At 42.2% G+C, this 22,334-nt stretch overlaps 1 protein-coding gene across 1 annotated transcript in view; it reads left to right on the top strand.

Moving 5' to 3' along the window:
• Slc39a9 (solute carrier family 39 member 9) overlaps window positions 1-22,334 on the top strand; it is a 38,268-nt gene that overhangs the window by 3,590 nt on the left and 12,344 nt on the right. The window contains exon 2 of the mRNA XM_027418406.2: window positions 18,830-18,938. Within this exon, the coding sequence (XP_027274207.1) occupies window positions 18,830-18,938 (109 nt within the window). The remainder of the gene's footprint in view (window positions 1-18,829; window positions 18,939-22,334) is intronic.

Genomic DNA, 22,334 nt, shown 5'->3' with positions numbered 1-22,334 from the left:
GTTTCTCTGTAGAGCAGCCCTGTCTGTCCTGGAACTCACTTTGTAAGCCATGCTGGCTCAGAGATCTGCCTGCATCTGCATCTGCCTCTGCCTCTGCTCCAGTGTGGTGTGCATCTCCACTGCCCAGCCATTTGTTTTTGAGGTGGGGTTTCTCTGTATAGCCCTGGCTGTCCTGAAACTCACTCTGTAAGACCAGGCTGGTCTCAAATTCACAAGGATTCACCTATCTCTCCCTCCCTAAAAGCTGGGATTAAAAATATGCACCTCCGGGGTTGGAGAGATGGCTCAGAGGTTAAGAGCACTGACTGCTTTTCCAGAGGTCCTGAGTTCAATTCCCAGCAACCACATGGTGGCTCAGAACCATCCGTTATGAGATCTGATGCCCTCTTCTGGTGTGCAGATATAAAAGGAAGCAGAATGTTGTATACATAATAAATAAATAAAATCTTAAAAAAATATGTACCTCCATGCCTGTCTGAAGAATTTCTCAATACAGAAATAAAGTCAGATGACTGGTGGACCCATTAATTCTTACAGCATTAGTGTTAGAAATGAGTGGTCAGAAATTGCTGTGGCAGAGTCCACTTGTTACACCTGACCATTAAAAAGTATATGACATTGATTTCCCCTCACTTCTCCTCATTTGCAAACCACCTTTCCATGTTTGTGAGGCGTTCTTTGCCCTTAGGCCTGGAAACTGTACCTTCATGAATTTTTGATTTATGAAACAAAGAAAAGTTTTAATTGTCAAATTACTTATATATAAAATTGTGGTAATGAAGATGCTAATTTTTCAGTGTATGGGGAAGTGAAAAACTAGACTTGTAAAGGAGGCCACAGCTCACCTTCCATAAATGAGGTCCTGTGTGGCATCTTATGTTTTTTAGATATAGTTGCCAAGGAGCAGCTTTCTTTGGTGGTTAGTAACAATGCTTCGGAAACAGGCTGAATCTGTTTTACCTGGTTTACACTCAGCAGCTGCCCTGATTGATGAATGAAGTAGATACAGATGGCCAGAGTGGGATTTTAGGTTGATTGCCTGAGGATTATTTTTGTTTTAAATTTCCATTCCAACCCAGACCAGTACATTTGCAAAAATGAAATGAAGTTGGGGGGAAAATCATCGTATCAGTTTGGGGACTTTTTTTGTGTGTGAGAACAGCTTTAGTTTTCATCTGTTGAGATAGTGTGAGTCCATGGTAGGCAAACTATGATTGTAAAGCTCAGTGTGACTAATTCACCATCTCAGAGGGATAAGGGAGTTTCTAGCAAGCGTGAGCTACTTAGAGACACCATGCTTCAAAAACCAAACCAACAAGGAAGAGCATAGATTATTTGATACTGTATGGTCAGCTCTGAAGACATACATACAAGCAAGGTTATACAGACTAAGCAAGTTATATTCAGGAATATATAATATAAATATTATATATAATGTATATATGTATAAGAAAATGATGAAAAAAGACATGAATTTGAAGAGAGCAAGGAGTTTATGGAAAGATTTGGAGGTAAGAAAGGAAAGGAGGAAGAAATGTTGTAATTATATTATGATTTCAAAAACAACAACAACAAAAATCCAAATCAGTGTCATTGCTTGAGCCAGCAGTTCAACACTCAGATCTCATTTGCACTGGTCTTATAGGCTGTTGTGAAGATGAAGTGGAATAAGCAATAACCTAGGCCAAGAACATGAGGAAGATGTTTGAAATGTGCAGGAGGGTTTTCAATACTGCTCATAAGGCTTATAAAGCCTTTTAAGATCTTCATCTGATTTATAATTTGGGGGTGTGTGCAGTGAACTTTATTGATGATATTCAAGAGAGTAGGGCTTCCTAAGCTCCTTGCCTTCTTCTGGGAGTCTGGGATGGAAATTTTGAGGGGATATGCCCAGTGATGGAAGCTGATAGGAACAGGGACTCCTCAGCATCTGAGGGCCTCTCTTCCTCTCATGTTCTTGCTGGAGTATGTGGTTCAGAGCTGATGGGGGATGTCCTTCTGAATGCTGTGAATATATGCTTCTCTTATTGGTTGATGAATAAAGCTGTTTTGGCCAATGTAGCCAGGCAGGAAGTATAGGCAGGGCTACCAGACTAGGAGAATACTGGAAAGAGGAAGGCAGAGAGTGAGTCTCCAAAGAGGACGGACGCCATGTAACTGCAGAATGAGAAAGGAGCCTGGCCGTCACCGGTAAGCCACGACTATGTGGAGATACACAGATTAATAGAAATGGGTTAATAATTAAGAGAGAGATAGGCTATAAGAAGCCTGAGCCATTGGCCAAATAGTTTATAATTAATATACGCCTTTGTGTGTTTCTTTGGTACTAAATGGCTGCAGGACCGGGTGGAACAGAAACCTCCATCCACACAGAGCTTCTCACTCCTTGGAGACCATCCTGTTGCTGTAGCCATATTCATTGTCATGCTGGGAAATGAGCTTTACACAGTTGTCATTGAGAGCAATGCAGCCCAGCATCAAAGGTGGAAGAGTGAGTGCCAAGATTAAAGTTACAGGAGACTAACTGGTCCTTAGGACATCCTTTAGTGGTCCCTTGGATGCCTGCTTCACTGCCTTCTTGATGTCATCATACTTGGAAACTTTCTCCAGGTGGCATGTCGGGTCCACAACAGACATATTGGGGTAGGAACACGGAAGGCCATGCCACTGAGCTTCCTGTTCAGCTCGGGGATGACCTTGTCCACAGTTTTGGCAAGTGAATGCGGGGATGCTGTTCTGGGAAGCCCAACAGTCATCACACCACAGCTTCCCAGAGGGGGCATTCATGTCTTCTGGGTGGCAGTGATGTCATGGACTGTGGTCATTCATCCCTCCACAATGATAAAATTGACACAAATGACCTTGGCCAGGGGTTGCTGCAGTTGGTGCTGCAGGAGGCACTGCTGACAATCTTTCTTGAGTTGTCATGTCATGGTTCACACTCATCACAAATATGGGGTAGAAATGATGACCCTTTTGGCTCCACCCTTTAAGTGGGCCCCAGCCTTCTCAGTGGTGGTGGAGTCTCCCTCCCAGAAGATGGAGATTGTCTTCCCGTTGTGGCAAGTTTCCTGTTCTCAGCTTTGACTGTGCCAGGAAGCTTACTGTGGGTGGAGTCACTCTGGAACATGTAGGTCGTGTAGTTGAGGTCCATGTCCATGAAGGAGTCATTGATGGCAACAATATCCACTTTCCCAGAGGTGAAGTCAGCCCTGGTAACCAGGTGCCAATTTAGCCAAATCTATTCATGCCACCTTCACCATGTCTCAGGGATGAGGCTGGCACTGCACACAAAGATGCAGCTGTCCCTGGAACAGGGAGGATCCCGATTTATAATTTTTAAAATTTATTTTATTAGCATTTGTTAATTACACATGGCAGTGGGTTTCATTATGGGGTATTCATATGTTTTAATCATCCACACTCATTGCCCTTGCTTGCTCCCCTTCCTCTCCCACTGACTTCCTTCCTTTTCCCACCTAGTTCCTCCTCCTCCTCCTCCCCCCCCTCTCCTGCTCATATGGCCCAGTGAGTTTCATTAGGGTGAGGAGTTAATAACAGGCACATGGGCTCCTTACTTGTATCTATGCCACTGAAGAAATTTCTCTTCTCCTGGACTGGTCATTAACTACCTTTAGATAGACAGATAGGGAGGGGCTGGGCTGTGGCTTAATCAGCCCCTCCCCTTCCAGCTGCCTTTACCTGCTTGTACATTCCACAGGAGGTGACTTTGGAAAGGGTGGTTCATGAACCCTTTTTCCTTTTATGACAGGAAGTTGACAGACCCAATTCTGTGCTGGTAATCACAGCTGCATTGAGATCAGGAGTACAATGGTGATGCGATGTTCTGAAAGCAGCTTTCTACCTCACTCCATTCATTTTATGCTCTTAAGTTCTTTCTATCCTCTCGTCCGCAGTGTTCCTTGAAATTTGGAGAGGGTGATATAAAAATCCCATTTATAGCAGGTCACGCAACAGTTTCTTATTCTCAGCACTTTGAATTAAGAATCTCTCAGTTACCACTGGCCACTGTTAAAAGAAGCTTTTCTGACCAAAGCTAACAGCAGCACTGATCTATGGGTATAAATGTAATTATTTAGACAGCAATTTAATGGGCACATCAGGTCCATGTAGCAAAACAATAGCAGTAGCATTGTTTTGCATGTTCCCACTAGTGTTTATGACATACCCATCATGTAGATTTGCCCTCCTGTGGAGAAGATCTCAACTCAGATAAAGGTTACTCCCATTACTGACTTGCCCCAATTTCACCAGGCCACTTCTTGCCTGGCTAGTTGGTGGTGTAGCACACAGGATTACCAACCAAGTGAGACTGGGAGTGGTGATTCTCCTCTAGGAGCCTGCATAGCATCCTCTGGCACTATGTGCTCTAGCTAACAGCGAAGAAGCGTCCATCTCAGTTCCAGCTTGATTTATCTGTTCCTGCAATCACAGTATATATGTTGTCTTAGCATCAGGGTCTTATCTAGTTCTGATGGGCAACCAACAGCCATGACAAATGCTTATGTTGTTTGAGGGTCCTCAGAGGCCTCCTTGACCAACCACTGGTAGAGTTAGCCCACCTGCATTAGGGTTCCTACTGCTATGATGAAAGACCGTGACTTGAGGAGGAAAGGGTTTATTTGGGTTACACTTCATATCACGTTCATCATCAGAGGAAGTCAGGAAAGGAACTCAAACAGGGCAGGAACCTGGAAGCAGGAGCTGATGCAGAGGCCATGGAGGGGTGTTTCTTACTAGCTTGCTCAATCTGTTTTCTTATAGAACCCAGGGCCACCTGTCCAGAAATGGTACCACCCACAAGAGGCTGGGCCCTCCTACATCAATCATTAATTAAGAGAATGTCCTACAGGCTTGCCTACAGCCCAATCTCTGAAGACTCTAGCTTGTGTCAAGTTGACATAAAACTATCCAGCACACCACCCCAGTACTGAAATGTTCATAACTTACAGTTTTTGGAAGAAACTTTATCCTTATAGGGTACTTCCATTCCCTCCCTCCCTCCCTCCTACCCTCCCTCCCTTTCTCTTTATTAGCTTGCATTATCCATTAGGTTTCCTAAGGTTTTTTCATATATCCTTAGTTTTGGTTGATCTTCCCTCTGCAATTCCTCCTCTCCTCTCTGACAAAGACTACTTATTATCATTAGAGACCGGGTCTCATTTTGCAGCCCTAGCTATCCTGGAACTCACTGTGTAGATCAGGCTAACCTCAAATTTACAGATGTCCTTCTGTCTCCTGAGTGGGATTAAAGGCATGTGCCACTTCTCCCAGCCTGATTTATAATCTTAACTTTTTATTTGGAAACAACGCCCCCCCCCCCAGGGTTTCTTTGTGTAGCCCCAGCTGTCCTAGAACTAGCTCTGTAGATGAGGCTAGCCTTGAATTCACAGAAATCCTCCTGCGTCTCTCTCTGAGTCCTGGGGTATAAGGCATTCGCCACCACTGCCCAGCTGAGAACAAACATCTAATAATGAGGGAGATACTTTCCCCTCTCATCTCCTTTACAATCACAGAAACTTTCCGGTATTTGTTTGTGCTGCACAGGTCTTATGGTGATTGGCCATAATATTCATGGGTAATATTTCTAATATTAGGAGAGGCCAGGCTTTGTCCTACAGCCTCCCTACTTTGGGGCAGTCTTCTTGGCATTTAACTTTCTTTTTCTTCCTTTATTAAATAATAGTTTTAAGCTTTGTTTTGTCCTTTCACATCTTGAAGTTTTCTTTGTGTTTGATTATAATAAGTGATTTATTCATAATAGGTATCTCTGGGTATTTTGACTTATCACCAAATAAAAGGCTATGTGTTTGAAGAACAAGTTTGTTCAGTTTGTGTTTTCTCTGGCAATTGGTCCCCTTTGAGGTAGGTGTGACCAAGTGGCATTTCTAGGACTTTCTGCATTGTCTGGTGTCTCACTCTTTTATTCCCTTATGAGAATGCAATCTTTTGTGCCTCTTTTGAATTTCATTTCTGAATTCTAGAACTTTAGATTTTACCTCAGTAAATTTGTTTATCCTTTATGTGGAAAGCAGCCAGTAACATGTCTTTCCTCAGATCTGAATTACAAATTATTGTTTTGTAATGCTCTATGGCTGATAAAACTAAGTTTACATGAGACAAAATTTGGATTTAATCAGATTCAGTATTTTATGACAATTATTTCCTCTAAGATGCTGTATGTATATGCATAATTAAAATTTACCAAATTGTGAGCCATATCCCCAACCCCATAAGTGAAGGCTTTTTTGAATGATGAGATTTAATATCCACTGTGGCTCAGTTTGAAATTCCGGGTAACAAATAGTGTTGAGTGTGGTACTTAGACTCCGAGGTGGAATTTCAGAACCCTTAGCAAGATGTGCTAATCCTGTCATCCCAGGTGAGATGGCTGATGGGTTGTCAAAGGCAGATTTGAGTGCAAAGCCATCCAGATCTGTGTAGCAGGAGCATCCTTTCAATGAGAGAGAGAGACACAGAGAGAGAGAGAGACACACAGAGAGAGACACAGAGAGAGAGACACAGAGAGTGAGAACGAGAACACGAGTGACCAGGTATGGTAGCTCAAACCTTTAGTCTCAGCTCATGAGTAGAGGCAGGTGGAGTTTTGAGTTCAAGCTTGGCCTGGTCTACATAGTGAGTTACAGGCAATCCAGGGCTACACATTAGGAACCTGACTTTAATAAAACAAGGAAAGAGGAGAAAGAAAAAAGCTCCACAATTACCCTTGAATACTAGTGTTTGATTTCTAACTTCCTGAGCCAGAAATAGTTGGGTTATTGGGCTAGAAATTCTTCTGTCTCAATTATATGGGCTTTGGAGTGACGGGGTCTAGATGATTATGCCAATCATGGGAAGGTTCTCCTTGCTGCCCAGATCCTAGGTATTTATAATCTAACTAATCCTGGGCTCTCCATCTAGTTGTACACTCAACCTTATTTCTCTATGCATTTGACAAGCAAATGGGAGAATACTAGCTAAAAGCAAAAAAACCTGTTAAACAACAAAACAAGTTTTACCAACAGACAGTTTAGCATGGTGATTAAGAGTGTTAACCCTGCGACTAGACTTCATAGGTGCAAGCTATTGCTCTGCCATTTACTGGCTATGTGAGGCTAGGCACATAACCTTCTAGGCCCGTTTCCCCAACTGTTCAGTAGGGATAATAGAAGTACCTACCTCATAGGATTGTTGGCAGGGTTAACTGAGCTGACAAATGAAAAGGGATTAGAGTAGAATGTGTGTGGTTTACTAAGTACTTGGCAACTGCTTGTTATACAGTGATGGAAGAAGAGTATCAGAGATAACTTTCCTGTCCAGAACTTGGCCACCCCTGAACCTAGATAATGCAAAGAACTAGCAAGTCTGTCATTAGTCAGACACCCCGAGAGTAAGCATTTTGTTTGCTCTCTCTTGCCCTTGGTTCTCACATAGCTTCTGCTTTTTCTAGTAAACTAATGTGCCACTTATCAGTTGAGTGCCTTTTATTCCAAGTTCAGTCTTCATCATCCTCTCTGCAAATATGTGTTCTCTCTAAATGTTTATTTTGCCAGCTGGCAGGACGTTAACTCCTTGTCAATAGAGGATACTGCAGAGAAATTATAAGAGGGAGGTATTACCCTCTTGGTTCTGGCATGCTTGCTCAGCAGACTCCTAGGCAGTTTCTCTGGCACTGATTTCTGTAGCAGACCAGCCTCTCCATACAGTGTAAGCTCTCACAGGGCCTGTAGCATGCCTGGAGTCTTAGCCCCTCTGGGTAGGCTTCTCTGCACCCAGCTCCTACACTGCAGTTGGCTGTTCAGCCTAGGCTCTTGAGACACACACAGCTGCTTGGGCACTCAGCAGGTATCAGTTTCCATTGGCACCCCTCCTGGGTGGTTTTATAGGATAGTCTCCCATGAGAAACCCATGAACAGCTTTTCCCAATGCCCTGGAGTGCTTGTTTCCAGCAAATTCTCTACCAGCTTAGTAACTCAGAAACCTCTGCTATTCATTGGACCCCAGCCATGCCCTCTTCTGCATTGTTTGGGCCTCAGTCTTCTTATTTTATTTATTTTTTGAGGCATTCTTATCTCTGTCCTTAGGTGGCAGTCACTCCTTGTATTTGTTACTTGTATATTCTTTAGAGTTCTTTCTAACTAGCCAATTCCCCATTGCTTCAGCTCCCTCTTAAAGTTATTCTTTATGTTCAAATGACTTTATGGCTTCTCTTTCCTGGTTGATCTCTGACTGATTCAGCTAGGTAATTGTTTGGAAAATCAAGCAACACCAAGGCTGAGCAGTCACTCCGGTCTGGCATGAGATCCAACAGTTTAATTGGGGCAAAGCTGGAGACAGAAACAAGACCATCACTTAAGCCTAGACATTGAGGGCCAGCTGGAGCAGCATAGCAATCTTCCGTGTCTTAAAGAACAAAGAAATAGATGAGAAAGTCCAGTGTCCTAATACATGGCAGCTGACCTTTAGTGTCTGCCCCGGAGTCGTTAGGGAGTAATGAGAGAGCTGTGATAACAGAAAATCACCTATTATTTGATACATAACTGTCTGATACTGCCAAAGCTTTCTCTTTTTCCAGAACTAGAAATCTGGGTTTTTGTATGAAATCCTCCAAATGTCACTTTCAGACTTAAAAGGTACACATTATCGAGCAGAGTGGTGGTGGCTCACGCCTTTAATCCCAGCACTTGGGAGGGGCAGGCTGATCTCTGTGATTTCAAGACCAGCCTGATCTACAAGAGCTAGTTCCAGGACAGAGAAACCTGAGAAACCCTCTCTGGAAAAACTATATATATATATATATATATATATATATATATATATATATATATATATATATTCAACCCACATTAGAGTTGTGAGAGCACCTGGAGGGGTCTGCTGGAACTGAAGTAGATACACATGACAGAGAGCAAGAGACTAAAAAGCATTTCAGCTAGTTACAAAACCTCAAAATGCAGTGTTTAAAGAGCAGACCTCTTTTTAAAAAATATATTCAGGGTCTAGTGAGGCAGCGCAGGAGTTAGTATGTGTTCTTGCAGGTGTTTGGTTTCCAGCACCCACAGATGGTTCACAACCATCCCTATCTCCAGTAGTTCTGGGAGATTATGCCTTCTGGCCTCCATGGGCACCAGGCATGTACATTATGCACATACATACATGCAGAAAAAGCATTCCTATGCATAAAATAAAATTTAAAATCTTTAAATATTTTTATTAATTCCTTGAGAATTTCATTCAGTGTATTTTGATTACATTTACTCTGACCTCCTTCAAGATCTATCTCTACCAGGAAAAAACATCTCAACGATGACATTCAGGGCACTGCATTCTGATTCAACCAGAGCACAATCATTGCTAGTAGCTTACACTGTGCATTTACATGTCAGTTCAGGGTTGGTTGTAGTGGTAACTCTGATAAGGAAGAAGTCTAAAACCTGTTAAGTAGTTTCCTCAACACCTGTTTATATAGTCTCTAGTTAATTTAGCAATTAAGAATGTGTGTGTGTGTGTGTGTGTGTGTGTGTGTGTGTGTGTGTGTGTGTGTGTGTGTGTGTCCCACAGAGACCAAGAATGAGGTTGTCAGATCCCCTGGAATGAAGTTACAAGTGTTGTTAAGCCTCTGCTGTAGGTGCTGGGATCCAAACCTTCCCAGACAGCCGTAGCACTCTTAACTACTGAGCTATCTCTCCAGCTCCCAGCAGTTTTTGTTGTTTGAGACACGTTTTTACTATGTTACCCTGGCTGGCATAGAACTAACAGAGATTCACTTCCTCTGCTTCCTGGGATTAAAAGTATGCTTCTTTTCCCCTTGAGACAGGATCTGATGTTAGTCCAGGGTGACCTGGAACTTGCTAAGTAGATAAGGATGACCTTGGACCTCGAATCCCCTGACTTCACCTTAATGGTGGGATTACAGGTGTGTGCTACCACGCATAATTTTATGAGATACTGGAGATTAAACCCAGTGTATCATGCATGTTTGGCAAGCACTGAGCTACATTCCCAACCCATAATAGTTAGCATTTAAAAATTATTTATTTTCTTAGGAGGCAGAGGCAGGCATATCTCTGTGAGTTCCAGACCAGCCTGGTCTACAGATCGAGTTTAGGACAGGCTCCAAAACTACACAGAGAAACCCTGTCTCAAAAAAACAAAAACAAACAAACAAACAAACAAAATTTAAAACTTGCTTATTTTATGTATATGGGTGTTTTGTTTGCATGCATATCTAAGAGACTGTTCCAGACATTTGTGAGCTGCCTTGTGGGTGCTGGGATTGAACCTGGGTCCTCTGGATTAAGAGTCAATTCTCTTAACTGCTCAGCTATCTCTCCTGGCTTCCAGTACTTTTTTTGTTTTTTTTTTTTTTTTTTTGAAAGATCTGTTTATAGTCAATTACAGATAGTTTGTGAGATATTTAATATAATGTGTAGAGGGAAAAGAAAATAATGTTTACCTATAGCCCAGTAGGGTCACTAATACCATTTTATATCCATTTTCTTCTGTTTGTGTTTTTAACATGGTAATGTATGTATAATTTTTCATTTTCCCTTTTTTGGGAAATATTTCATTATCATTTTCCTTTATTCTAATTTAATATAGGCATTTTCAAATGTCTTTCATTTTATTTACATTCAATCATTTTATATACTGAAATCCTTGTGTATTCATTTGTTTTTGACATGATAAGATTGAGTTCATTTTCTTTCTTTTTTTTGTTTTTGTTTTTGTTTTTGTTTTTCGAGACAAGGTTTCTCTGTGTAGCTTTGGAGCCTATCCTGGCACTCGCTCTGGAGACCAGGCTGGCCTCGAACTCACAGAGATCCGCCTGCCTCCTTTTTTTTAGATTGAGTTCATTTTCTAATGTCTAACACTGGTCATATTTCAGATTTGAAGGGTGGAATAATGGAGCCAGGTGTAAGAGCCTGGCTCACCCCTTTGGAGGCAGATGCAGGTGGATGTCTTGAGTTGGAGACCAGCTTGGTCTACACAGTGAGTTCTAAGACAGAAGGGCTACATAATGGAGAGACCCTGCCTTCAAAAAAAAAGGTAGAATGATGGGTCAAAGGGCATAAATGTCCCTAAGAAAGTTCTCAATTTTTTAAGAATATATTTGCGAACAAATGCAAATGACCCCTTATTTTTACATTATTATTGTTGATTTTTTAAAATCTGTAATAGAGAAAATTTTTATTATTTGTCTGTTCAGTGGATTCTTTATGTATTACTGGCATATCAGTATTTCCCCAACTTCTTTGCTAGTGGGTTTAGTTTTCTTTTTTGTTTTGTGTCTCGAGACAGGGCTTCTCTATGTAGCCCTGGCTGTCCTGGAATGCTCTGAAGGCCAGACTGGCTTTAACCCTTTCAAAGACCTCTGCTTCTGAGCATATGCCCCTGCCAACTGGTTTGTTCAGAAAGAAAAACAGATTAGTCTTATATTCCAAGATTGGAGGAAGTGTCATTAATAAAGTGTATGCTTATTATTACTTCCTGGTAGACTTCCTTTATGTTAAATGAATTAGAAAAGGGAAGTCTAGACGCCCCTAGCCACTGTTCATTTAAGCTGCTGCTGCTGCTGCTACTGCTGCTTTGAACATTTCCTGGTTGTTAGAAGCTTTCTGCAAGTGCACCAGATGATGCAGAAGATAAGCACTGATGGTGTCTCTGTGCAGTGTGTAACATCCTGTTGCTATGCAGGAATAGCAGCAGCATTTGCTTACAGAGGAGGACATGGGAGCATGGAAGGCTCATGCAGCTGCCCCTTAGAACCCAGGAGCTTTGGGGTGCCTGTGTCAGATAGAAAAACCCGAGCAAAATTCAGACCTGAGTTACTAATACTTAATGGCGATCACAGAGTGGCTAAATTAATAGTAAGAAATATCTCCTTGAAGTGGCCTTGTTTGCAGGAGTGTGGAGAAAAGCTTTGTTGTTTGAACAAGAATTATTCCATATCCTCTATCTCTTCAGTGCTTGGGTTGAATCTGTCTTGCTCTAACAGATTAACCTCTCTTTTTAGGACACTGTTGATGCTTTCATTACTAAATTGGGCTCGGACACAAGAACAGAGACAGGAATTTTCAGTTATCAAAAGCTTCTAAAAGTGTTCATTTGTATTTAGTTGAACAGAATAATTTGTTGACTGTTTAATGAGCAGGAAAAGAAAAACTATTTAATTTTCTTGCTGTCTGCCAAGAAAATTAAACAGACTTCAAAGCTTTGCACTGATAGCTAATGGCATTGATGCAAGCTGCTGTTTTAATTAATACAGCTGGCTGATTCTTCAGCCCAGTCAGCTACAACTGTGAAGTTCTAAAATGAGGTAACAAAACCAATGGCACAGCAGAGTTCATGCCTCTCTCGAGAAAATAGTTCATTACCCTGACAGAAACTGTTGCTTGGGGAGCTCTCTTCCCATCTTGAAAAACACGTGGAATTTGTAGTTCTTCATCTAAATATACTCTTTTATTGATTTACCACAGGCAGATGAGAGAAGCTGCCAGCACTTTGTTAACCCCGATAAACACACAATTTGAGATTGAATCCCTTGTTGTAAAGTTATAAGAGAGAACACAGCCATATAGACATCCTAGAGCCATTATCCCCAGGCTTGAAATAAATCAGATTGACTCTAAAATATTTCTGATGGTATGCTGGCTAGTTTTATGTCAACTTTACACAAGCTAGAGTCTTCAGAGAGGAGGGAGCCTCAACTGAGAGAATGTCTCCATAAGATTGGGCTGTAGGCAAGCCTGTAGGGCATTTTCTTAATTAGTGATTGATGTGGGAGGACCCAGTCCCTTGTGGGTGGTACCATCTCTGAACAGGTGGCCCTGGGTTCTATAAGAAAGCAGGTTGAGCAAGCCAGTAAGCAGCATCCCTCCATGGCCTGTGCATCAGCTCCTGCTTCCAGGTTCCTGCCCTGACTTCCTATGATGATGAACAGCGATGTGGAAGCCTATGCCAAATAAACCCTTTCCTCCTCAAGTAGCTTTGGTCATGGTGTTTCATTGAAGCAGTAGTAACCCTAAGTAAGACAGGTAGTTAAAGATTTTTTTTCTAATAAAAAATGGGGATAGCCGCGAGTGGAGGGCCAGGCCAGGCTTCAGAGGGAAGGGAAATGGTGCATGATGTCCCCACAAGCCCTGGTCCTGGCCGGGGGTGGGGTAGGGGGCGTGGCAAGTTAAGGTTTGGATGGGGAACTCAGGCCCTGCATACTCTCAGGGTAGGAGAGTGAGGAATTCGGGGTGGGCCTGGTGTGCTCCGTAGTTGACCTCAGAATGGTGAGAAGCAACTGGGACGGCTGCGGCTGGAGCTAACCCGCCATTACCGCAAGCACACAGGCCACAGGCCCTTCCAGTGCCACTTGTGTGTGCCTTCTCCAGGTCCGACCACCTGGCCCTGCATATGGAGTGACATATGTAGCCTGGGTAGACCCGACTACCCCATGCGCGGCCGTAGCTGGTCCCACGCGCCAGGCACGGTCCCTTTGCAAACTATTTATTGGACCCTGAGGATGGGTCGGGCAGTGTGGCCACAGGACAATGACTCTGCCACCAGTTCTGGCCCCCACCCTAACTGATGGCCCCGGGGAAGAAGACAGGAGCCTGTGACGAATGTTTTCAAAATGGTGTAATAGTTGACTTCTTTTCCTCGGGTCCCCACTAGATGATCGAGGCTAGATGCCTTGTGAGAAATGGTCTTTGTACTGTTACTCGTGTCGTTTTTTATGATTGTATATAAGTGGCAAATTGTATTACTTTAAGGGAGACATCTTTGCCGCCTGCTTCGGTTTTGTACGTCTTGGTGTCCTTTTTTAATTAAAAACTTGGTCTTTGGAAGAAAAAAAATGGACACTGCAGCTCGTGGCAGTGGTGCTTATGTCATTTGACTGGTCCTTTTCATCAGAGTGTTACCTCTGTAATGCTGGTCACCAACAGAAGGTTCATGGAGATCACCAAGCTGGTAAATTTGCTATAGGATAATCTTTTCTTTCTCTTACTGAAGATTGAAACAATATATGAACAAGTTTTTTTGCTCCTTGGGGGAAAAACAGTTATGACTAAAGATACTTGCATTAATGAGACAAATGGTGTGTTGCTTCATGTTTACTGTGATGGGATCCTCTTATGGTACTTTCTTAAGTATTTGTATAACCCTTGACCAAGACAACTTACAGAAGGAAGGGTTTATTTGGGTTTATAGTTCCAGAGGGCTGATTCCATCCAGGAAGGCATGGCAACAAGAGGAAGGTGTAATGTCTGGAGCAGCAAGCTGAGAGAGCAAACTGGGAATAACACATGGCTTTTGAAACCTCAAAGCCTATCCTCAGTGACATACTTCCCCCAGCAAGGCCATACCTCCTGAATCTATCCAAATGGTGCACCAACTGGGCATGAAGTATTAAAACATCTAAGTTTTTTTTTTTGTTTGTTTTGTTTTTGAGACATGGTTTCTCTGCATAGACCAGGCTGGCCTTGAACTCACAGAGCTCTGCCTTTCTCTGCCTCCCCAGTGATGGGATTAAAGGTGTGCATCACCAAGCCCAGCTCTAAATTCTTGATGTGGCTACTCGTGTAAGGACTATGTCAGGACTGTTCCCAGCTCAGCTGTTTAAAGGGGCTCCATTGCATCCCATTGCCAGTGAAGTGGCAGTGCCCAGTTCTCTAGAGTCTTGTTTTCAACAAAAAAGTAGGTGATGGTTACTGTCACAATAAATAGCCCTTTATATTGGAAAAACTGAAGCAGCTGGGCATAGTGGTGCACGCCTTTGATCCCAGCATTCAGGAGGCAGAGGCTGTGAGTTCCCACCTAGCCTGGACTACATAGCGAGTTCTGGGACAGCCAGAGCTGCATAGTGAGACCCTCTCTTGTGGGGTTGGGGGACATGGGGACAACACTGAACTTTGTGAAGTACTGACTATTTCCTATTCTCTATTTTGTTATGTAGCTTTCTAGACTATCTTTAGACCTAATTATGGCTCTTGTTTTCCTCAGGGTGGCAAAAGGCTGTGTGGTTACTGTCACTGTGAGATGAGTTGCACAGGGTGGACTGTAAAGTGTGCTGCTGCATATTATCAGTGTATGTTTGGACAGTGTAGCTCTCCCATCCCTCCCCATTAACCAGCTGTACATCACAGTTTCAGATAAATCATTACTCACCTTCACTCTTGATTGTCAATCTGTATACCAAGAAGGATTGCTTTCTTCCATTGTCGTCCAGTCTTAAACTCAAACTTTTTTTTTTTTTGATAACTCTGATATCTGCCTTCTAAATCACAGTCCTCCTGCCTCAGCCCCCGAAGTATGGGTTACAAACATACACCACCACATCTGGCTTCTATGAGCCTCTTCTTCCTCCTTTTTTTTTTTTTTTTTTTTTTTGAGAATTTCATATATGAGCTACATTATGCTCCCTTCTCCCTTGAACTCCCCTGTGTTCCATGTGAACATTCTTTTGTAAATGTTTTAAAAATTATTTTATTCTATATGTATGGGTGTTTTGTCTACACATATGTGTGTCTGTGACCACATGTGTGCCTGCTGCTTACAGAGGCTGGAAAAGGGCATCAGATCCTCTTGGAACTGGGGTTACAGATGGTTGTTTTGCCATATGGGTGCTGGGAATCAAACCTGGGTCCTCTGGAGGAGCAGCCAGTGCTCTTAACCAGTGAACCATTTCTTCAGCCCATGATCATTCTTGTACAGGACTTTTCATTTCTCTTTGGTAATTTCCAAAAAAGGGAGTGCTGGTTAAGCTTGTTAAGAGACTGCTTTCGTTATATGCTTCCAGCAATAGATGAAGGCTTCACTTACTTTCTATCATTGTCATTATTTAGTGCTGTGGATTTTTGTTTTGTTTTGTTTTCTAATTTTGGATGTTTTTAAGTGGGTATGAAAAGTCTCACATAAGTTTTTATTTGCATTTCCCTGGTTATTAAATGCTGACTATTTTATGGGCTTGGATGAGCCTCTGGGAATCACACTGGGAGATTATCTTGATTAGGTTAGTTGAGTTGGGGATATCCGCCTACTGTAGGGGGCACCAATCCTGAATTGTATAAGAGAAAGTGAGTGGTGTCTCTACTTCCTGGTTGTAGATGTGATGTGAGCTGCTGTTGCCTTAACTGCCCTGTCATGGTAGACTGTACGTCAATTGTGAGCCAAGATAAATATTCATTCCCTTATGTTGCTATTGTCTAGTGTTTTAGCGGTTGGAAGTACTTTTTAATAAATACATCTGTAAATACTTTTCTCACAAATATGAGCTTATCAGTATACATTATCATCCTTTCATCATACCAATACATCGTGACTTTCTAAACCCATGGCTAGACACTGATCTCTCAGAATTTTTGTGGCTTAGATACTGTGTTGCTGTCCTTTCTTGGACACTTAGTTTAAATTAAGTTTGAACTCTTCATAAGTGCACGTTCATTTTTGCTTAATTCTTTCTTTGGGTGAATTTCTAGAAGTGAAATTTGTGGATCAAAGATTTCACTTCATTTACAGAAAAGGGGGATTGGGTGGAAAGGTAGGGAGAGAGCCTGAGCAAAAATCCACATTTTAATTTTGAGTGTGTGTGTGTATGTATGTATGTATGTATGTATGTATGTATGTATGAAAGAATGTTGTATGTGTATCTGGTATGTGTACGTGTATGAGGGTGGTATGTGCATCCATGTATACATGGGGATGCTAGAGGAAGACACCAGATGTCGTTTGCTCTCACTCTGCCTTATTCCTTTGAGACTGGGTCTCTTACTGAACCTGGAGTTAGGCTGGCTGCCAGCAAACCCTAGTGGTTCTTCTCTGCTTCCCCACAGCATTGGTGTTACAGGCAGGCACATAGCCATATCTAGGTTTTTACATAGTTGCTGGGATTTAAACCTGAACCTGAATACTTGCACAGCAAGTTCTCTTATCCACTGAGTCCTCTCTCTAGCTCAAGAATTTACATCGTTGAGACTTTAAGCCTAAAATGTCAAATTGTGATCCAAATAAGTTGTAGCAGTTCACATTCCTGTCAGGTTTAGAAAAATGCACTCATTGTTCCTATTCTCGAATAGTAAATGTTTCCCTACATCATTGCCAACTTTCTTTTTGCTCCAAGGGTTATGGTCTCACTGGCTGATACTTGAAATCCCAGCATTTGGGAGACTGAGGTAGGATTGCTGTAGGTTCAAAGCCTGCTCAGGTTGGTAGTTCCTGACCAGGCCAGTGTGAGACCTTACTACTCCTTGAGGAAGAGAATGGTTAATGGGGGAGGAAGAAACATTCCCTTTTTAAAAAAATATTATGTTGTGTCTTTGCTTGCATGTATGTCTGTACACCACATGTGTGCAGTGCCCACAAAGGCCAAAAGAGGGAGTCAGATCCCTTGGAACTGAAGTTACAGATAGTTGTGAGCTGCCATGTGGGTGCTGGGAATTGAACCCATATCCTCTGGAAGAGCAGCCAGTGTTGCTGAATGGTCTCTCTCCAGCCTAAGACATTTTCTTCAGTGGTGCGGCCACTGGTGAAGTGCTTATGCTTCTGTAAACAAATCCTCACCCATCTCTTGTAACCTACCATAGTGAAACTCACTGGATCATTAAAAAAAAAGAAAGAAAAAAGACTTGAAAGTGGCAGGGGCAGCTAGTTGGGGAAGAGGAAAGGGACTAATGGAAGTGAAATGGGAAAGGAACATATGCTCAAAATACATTAAATGCCATAGGATGGAGCAATGACTCAGTGGTTCAGTGCCATAATGAGACCTATTACTTTGTATTGCACATTTTTAACTAATAAAAATTAGCTATTTATAAAAACAAACAAATGGACTGGGGATGTGGTTCAGCAGGTAGAGTGCCCACCTAGAATGCATGAAACCCTCAGCTTGGCCCCCAACACTGTATCTACTCCTGTAATCTCAGCACTTAGGAGATAGAAGCAGGAGGAGCATAAATTCAAGGTCATGAATCTAAATCTCGTTCAGTTTTACCAATAAAGACCCAGGAGCCAGATGCCAGGGTGAAAACCTGCTAGCTCAAGAGAGGCAGAGAAAGCACCTGGCTAACCTGCCTCCTCTGCCGACATCCCAGAAACTGGTTGCTTGCTCTGCCTCCTAACCTATGGTTGACTTTATTTAATCCTGTTTATAATATTGTAGCAGAAAGCTCTTAGATTAAAGGTGTGTGCTAGGACTGAGCCACATCACAACTAGAAACAGGTTTTTCTAGTAAATAACACCAACTTGGGGTTCATGGTGTGATCAAATATCCTGCAACATGGTCATCCTTAAACTTCATTATCAAGTTTGATGCCAGCCTGGGCTACACAAAACCCTGCCTCTCAAGAAACAAAGAAATCATGGCCGTGTTGTGTTACTCAGGTTGTCTCAAACTTCTGGGCTCAAATAGTCTTCCTTCATCAATCTCCTCAGAAGCCAGTGTGCCCAGCTTCTCATCTTTTAACTGGTATTATTTATGAAGCCAACCATTTCTCATGCTTACTGGCCATTGTGGCTGTTGGTTTCATGAATAGAAAATGTTCCCCATTAATCGGTCAGTCTTTCTGATATAGCAGTTCTCAACCTATGGGTTGTAACCCCTGTAGGGTGTTGAATGACTTTCACAGGGATTGTCGAAAACCATCAGAAAAACACAAATATTTCCCCTACAATTCCCAACAGTAGCAAAGTTATTATTATAAGATAGCAACAAAAATAATGTTATGGTTGGGAGTCACCAAGAAACTGTGTTAAAGGGTCACAGCACTAGGAAGGTTGAGAAGCACTGTTCTAATCGTTTCTTTTGTTGTTTTTTTCCAGGAACGACTGAAGCTGGTGACTGTGTTGGGTGCTGGTCTCCTCTGTGGAACTGCACTGGCGGTTATCGTGCCTGAAGGGGTGCATGCACTTTATGAAGAGGTTTTGGAGGGTGAGAGAGAAAGACCTTACTTGAGGAATGTTGATAGAGTTAGTGGAATTTCTCCTGGATACAGTTCATGTTTGTCTTAAAAAGGGCGTTTAGGAGATATCTTTAGGCACCTTAGACATTGAACACATCCTTAGCAGTTTTTTGAATGCCATAATTCATGAAGGCTACTTAATATTCATTTGCAATAATGAGTGATTTCAGCCTTTTTAAGTGTAACAGTTCTTATTTTGTGTGCATGTATGCGTTAATATGTGTACACATGAGTATGGAAGCCAGAGTTGATGTTAGGTTTCTTTCTTTGTCTCTCTGAACCTTTTCTTCTTATTATGTTTATTTGTTATTTTGTATGGGGTGGGTACACACATACTATAGTACGTGTGTAGAGGGCAAATGACAGTTTGTGGGTGTCTGTTACAATTAATAACTAATACTTAGCCTGTGATGGTCAGGATATATTTATTAGGTAGACAACTGGCAGGAAAGCAGAGCAAGAAAAGCAGCAGGGAAAGAGAGTTACCATGCGCGTTCCCTAACCCTTTAAACCTCTCCCATGTCATCCTGACATCACTTGACCATACCCTGACGGGCGTGGTCAGGCATGTCTGTAGCCAGCCCTTAGGAGGCGTGGTTACGGTGTCTCCCTACAATTCCCCTTTTAGTCTAAAAGAGGATTAAAACTTAACAGTGTAAAGTATCCAAAATTAGCAATCATAAAGGTGAAATACAAGTAGATGCAATAATCTGCTATGTCACATCCTAACTATGTTTATATAACTAAAGCCTAAAGTCATCTGAAAGAGGTGTCCAAGCCTGAACACCTCCTTCCAATCCCAACCATAAACAATAGGAAATTATCCCTAACTAGGTGTACATTATCCTTAGTGACAACAATGGGGGAACGGGGGTGTAGCATTCTCCAAGTTACTTCCTGCTGAAATGGGACGCCGATAGCCTTGTGGGGTCCTGTAGGAAGAAAATGTTAGTGTAGTGAAAGTCTGGAATGGATTGTATCCAGTCCATGTTAGGTGGGATTTGCTTGATTGAAGATCTAGGTTGAAGTCCATATCTTGATTGAAGTTCTTGTGTTGATTGAAGTCAGTACCCAAAGCTCTGTCTGGAGTGTCAGTTGAAACAGAGCAAGTTGGATCCAGTGTAGTCGAGGAGGTGTGGCCCATTTTCTTTCTGGAGTGTCCAGGGATTGTTGTCAGGCAGGTCTTCATTTGGCTGTGTGGGACTCAAACATGAGTGTTAGCAGAGAAATGTTTGCTTGTATATGTATGCATACCGGGAAAGGCAACCATGAGAAAATAACAATTATGAGAGGGTGTACACCTTGAGAGAAAGAGCCAAGAAAAGACAAAAGACAGTCCCCCAATTTTTCTCGTATTCTGTATTACATCAATTGGCTTCTTGATATAATATAGAAACTCTAAAGTTTAGTTAAACAACGTGCTTAGATTTTAGAGGAGGCAAGCCAAATCCACCTCTAAATCCAGCATTGAGTTAATTGAATGGGGATTAGTAGACAAAGAGAAATAGGTTTAGTGGAAATTGTCCTATGACCATTTTTCTTTTGTCTGATGGTTATAATTACCTCCTCTTTTATCCATGTAGTGTCCTTTGACTTCTGGAAATGAGTCCTTAAGATTGAGTCAGGCTTGCTTGCAATCATCTCCACCCACTCTGCTGTTTCCTCTTATCTCAACCTCATTTCTTTTTTTTTTTTAATCATTTTTTAAAGATTTTATTTATTTATTATGTATACAGTATTCTGCTTCCATGTATATCTGCACACTAGAAGAGAGCACCAGATCTCATAAGGGATGGTTATGAGCCACCATGTGGTTGCTGGGAATTGAACTCAGGACCTCTGGAAGAGCAGCCAGTGCTCTTAACCTCTGAGCAATTTCTCCAGCCCCTCAACCTCATTTCTTGAGACAAGGTCTCTGACTAAACCTGGAGCTCACAGTTTGGCTAGACTGGGTGGCCAAAGAGCTGCAAGGATCCTCCTGCCTCTACCTCCCCAGTGCCAGGGAAATAGCACCACGCCTGGCTTTTACTGGGTACTGGAGATTTGAACTCAGAGAGTTGACTCTTTCCCATGTTGCCCATATTCTGGAAGACATTACTGAACTGCTATTTTTTTCTTGAGGTGTTTTGTAGAATTTATTGGCGGGTTTACTATCTGGGCCTGGTATCTTCATGTTGGAAAGTCATTGCTGTGGCCAATTCCTGAGAAGAACCAGCTTGAGGGAAGAGACATATTTTGGCTTATGGTTTAAAGGGATCATGTCCATCGTGGCAGGAAAAACCTGGCTGCAGGAGTAACTCACAGCTATGGATGGAGTCAGGAGTGTGGAGTGGCTGGTACATTGCATTTTCAATTAGGAAGTGGGGAGAGAGCGACTCAGGCAGAGGTATATATAACCCATAAGGCTGTACCAGCAAGCCATTTCTTCCAGTAAGGACCCGCCTCTTAAAGTCTCGAAATCTCCTAAAATAGCAGGGGGATGGAACCTATACTTGACACTGCTAAAGCACCCAAGAACCTGAGACTAGCTAGGTAGGTCATGGGCCTAGGGGACAGCTTACTATTTTTCCGCCAAAGGATCATAGCAATGAAATGACTTGTAATGATATATTGCTACACCCATAGTATTCAACCCAGACACATCCCAGCAGTGAGAAGGGGAAGTGGACACAAAGTCCCACCTCTACTCCTAATCAGGAAGCTATTTGCAATTGAAACCTGCTGGGACAGGGACAGTGAATTTCTCCAGTGGAAACTGAGTATATCACACTCCAAGATAGGCCCCATCCCCAGGAATAGTTGACTAACATAAAATAGACCCTATAGGTTTTTTTTGTGTGTGTTTGTTTTGTTTGGGTATTTTTTTCATCTCGTTCACTTTCTCTTCTTTTAGTCTGTTTTGATTGTTGGGTGTTTTGTTTGTTTTGTTTAGAGAATAAGAATGTAAAGTTGGGGGAGTAGGGCAGAGGGAGGACCTAAGAGGAGTCACAGGAGTGGAAAGGATATAATCAAAATATATAAAACTTTTTTAAAATAAAAGAGCAGTTGGTCTTTAAGCATTTATGTTTGAAGTGTCAAACATGTGACTATAAATTATGAGTACCCTTGTACCCTTGTTTGGATGTTAGTGTCCCAACCACCTTGATGATCTAGAAGTAAATTCAAATGAAAGGATATTCCTCTTTAATGGCTGGCGCGCGTGCGTGCGTGCGTGCGTGCGTGCGTGCGTGCGTGTGTGTGTGTGTGTGTGTGTGTGTGTGTGTGATCACTAATATTTTTACAAAAGTTAAGTATTCTCTATTCTGTTTGCTTTTTGTTTGCAAATTTTGTATCAACCTAGGTATAAAAGTGTGACTTTGACCACA

The sequence above is a fragment of the Cricetulus griseus genome, chromosome 5 (genome assembly GCF_003668045.3).
Source record: "Cricetulus griseus strain 17A/GY chromosome 5, alternate assembly CriGri-PICRH-1.0, whole genome shotgun sequence".
Lineage (NCBI taxonomy): Eukaryota > Metazoa > Chordata > Mammalia > Rodentia > Cricetidae > Cricetulus > Cricetulus griseus.
The sequence above is the reverse complement of the archived record's forward strand: the minus strand, read 5'-3'. Positions and strand labels throughout refer to the sequence as shown.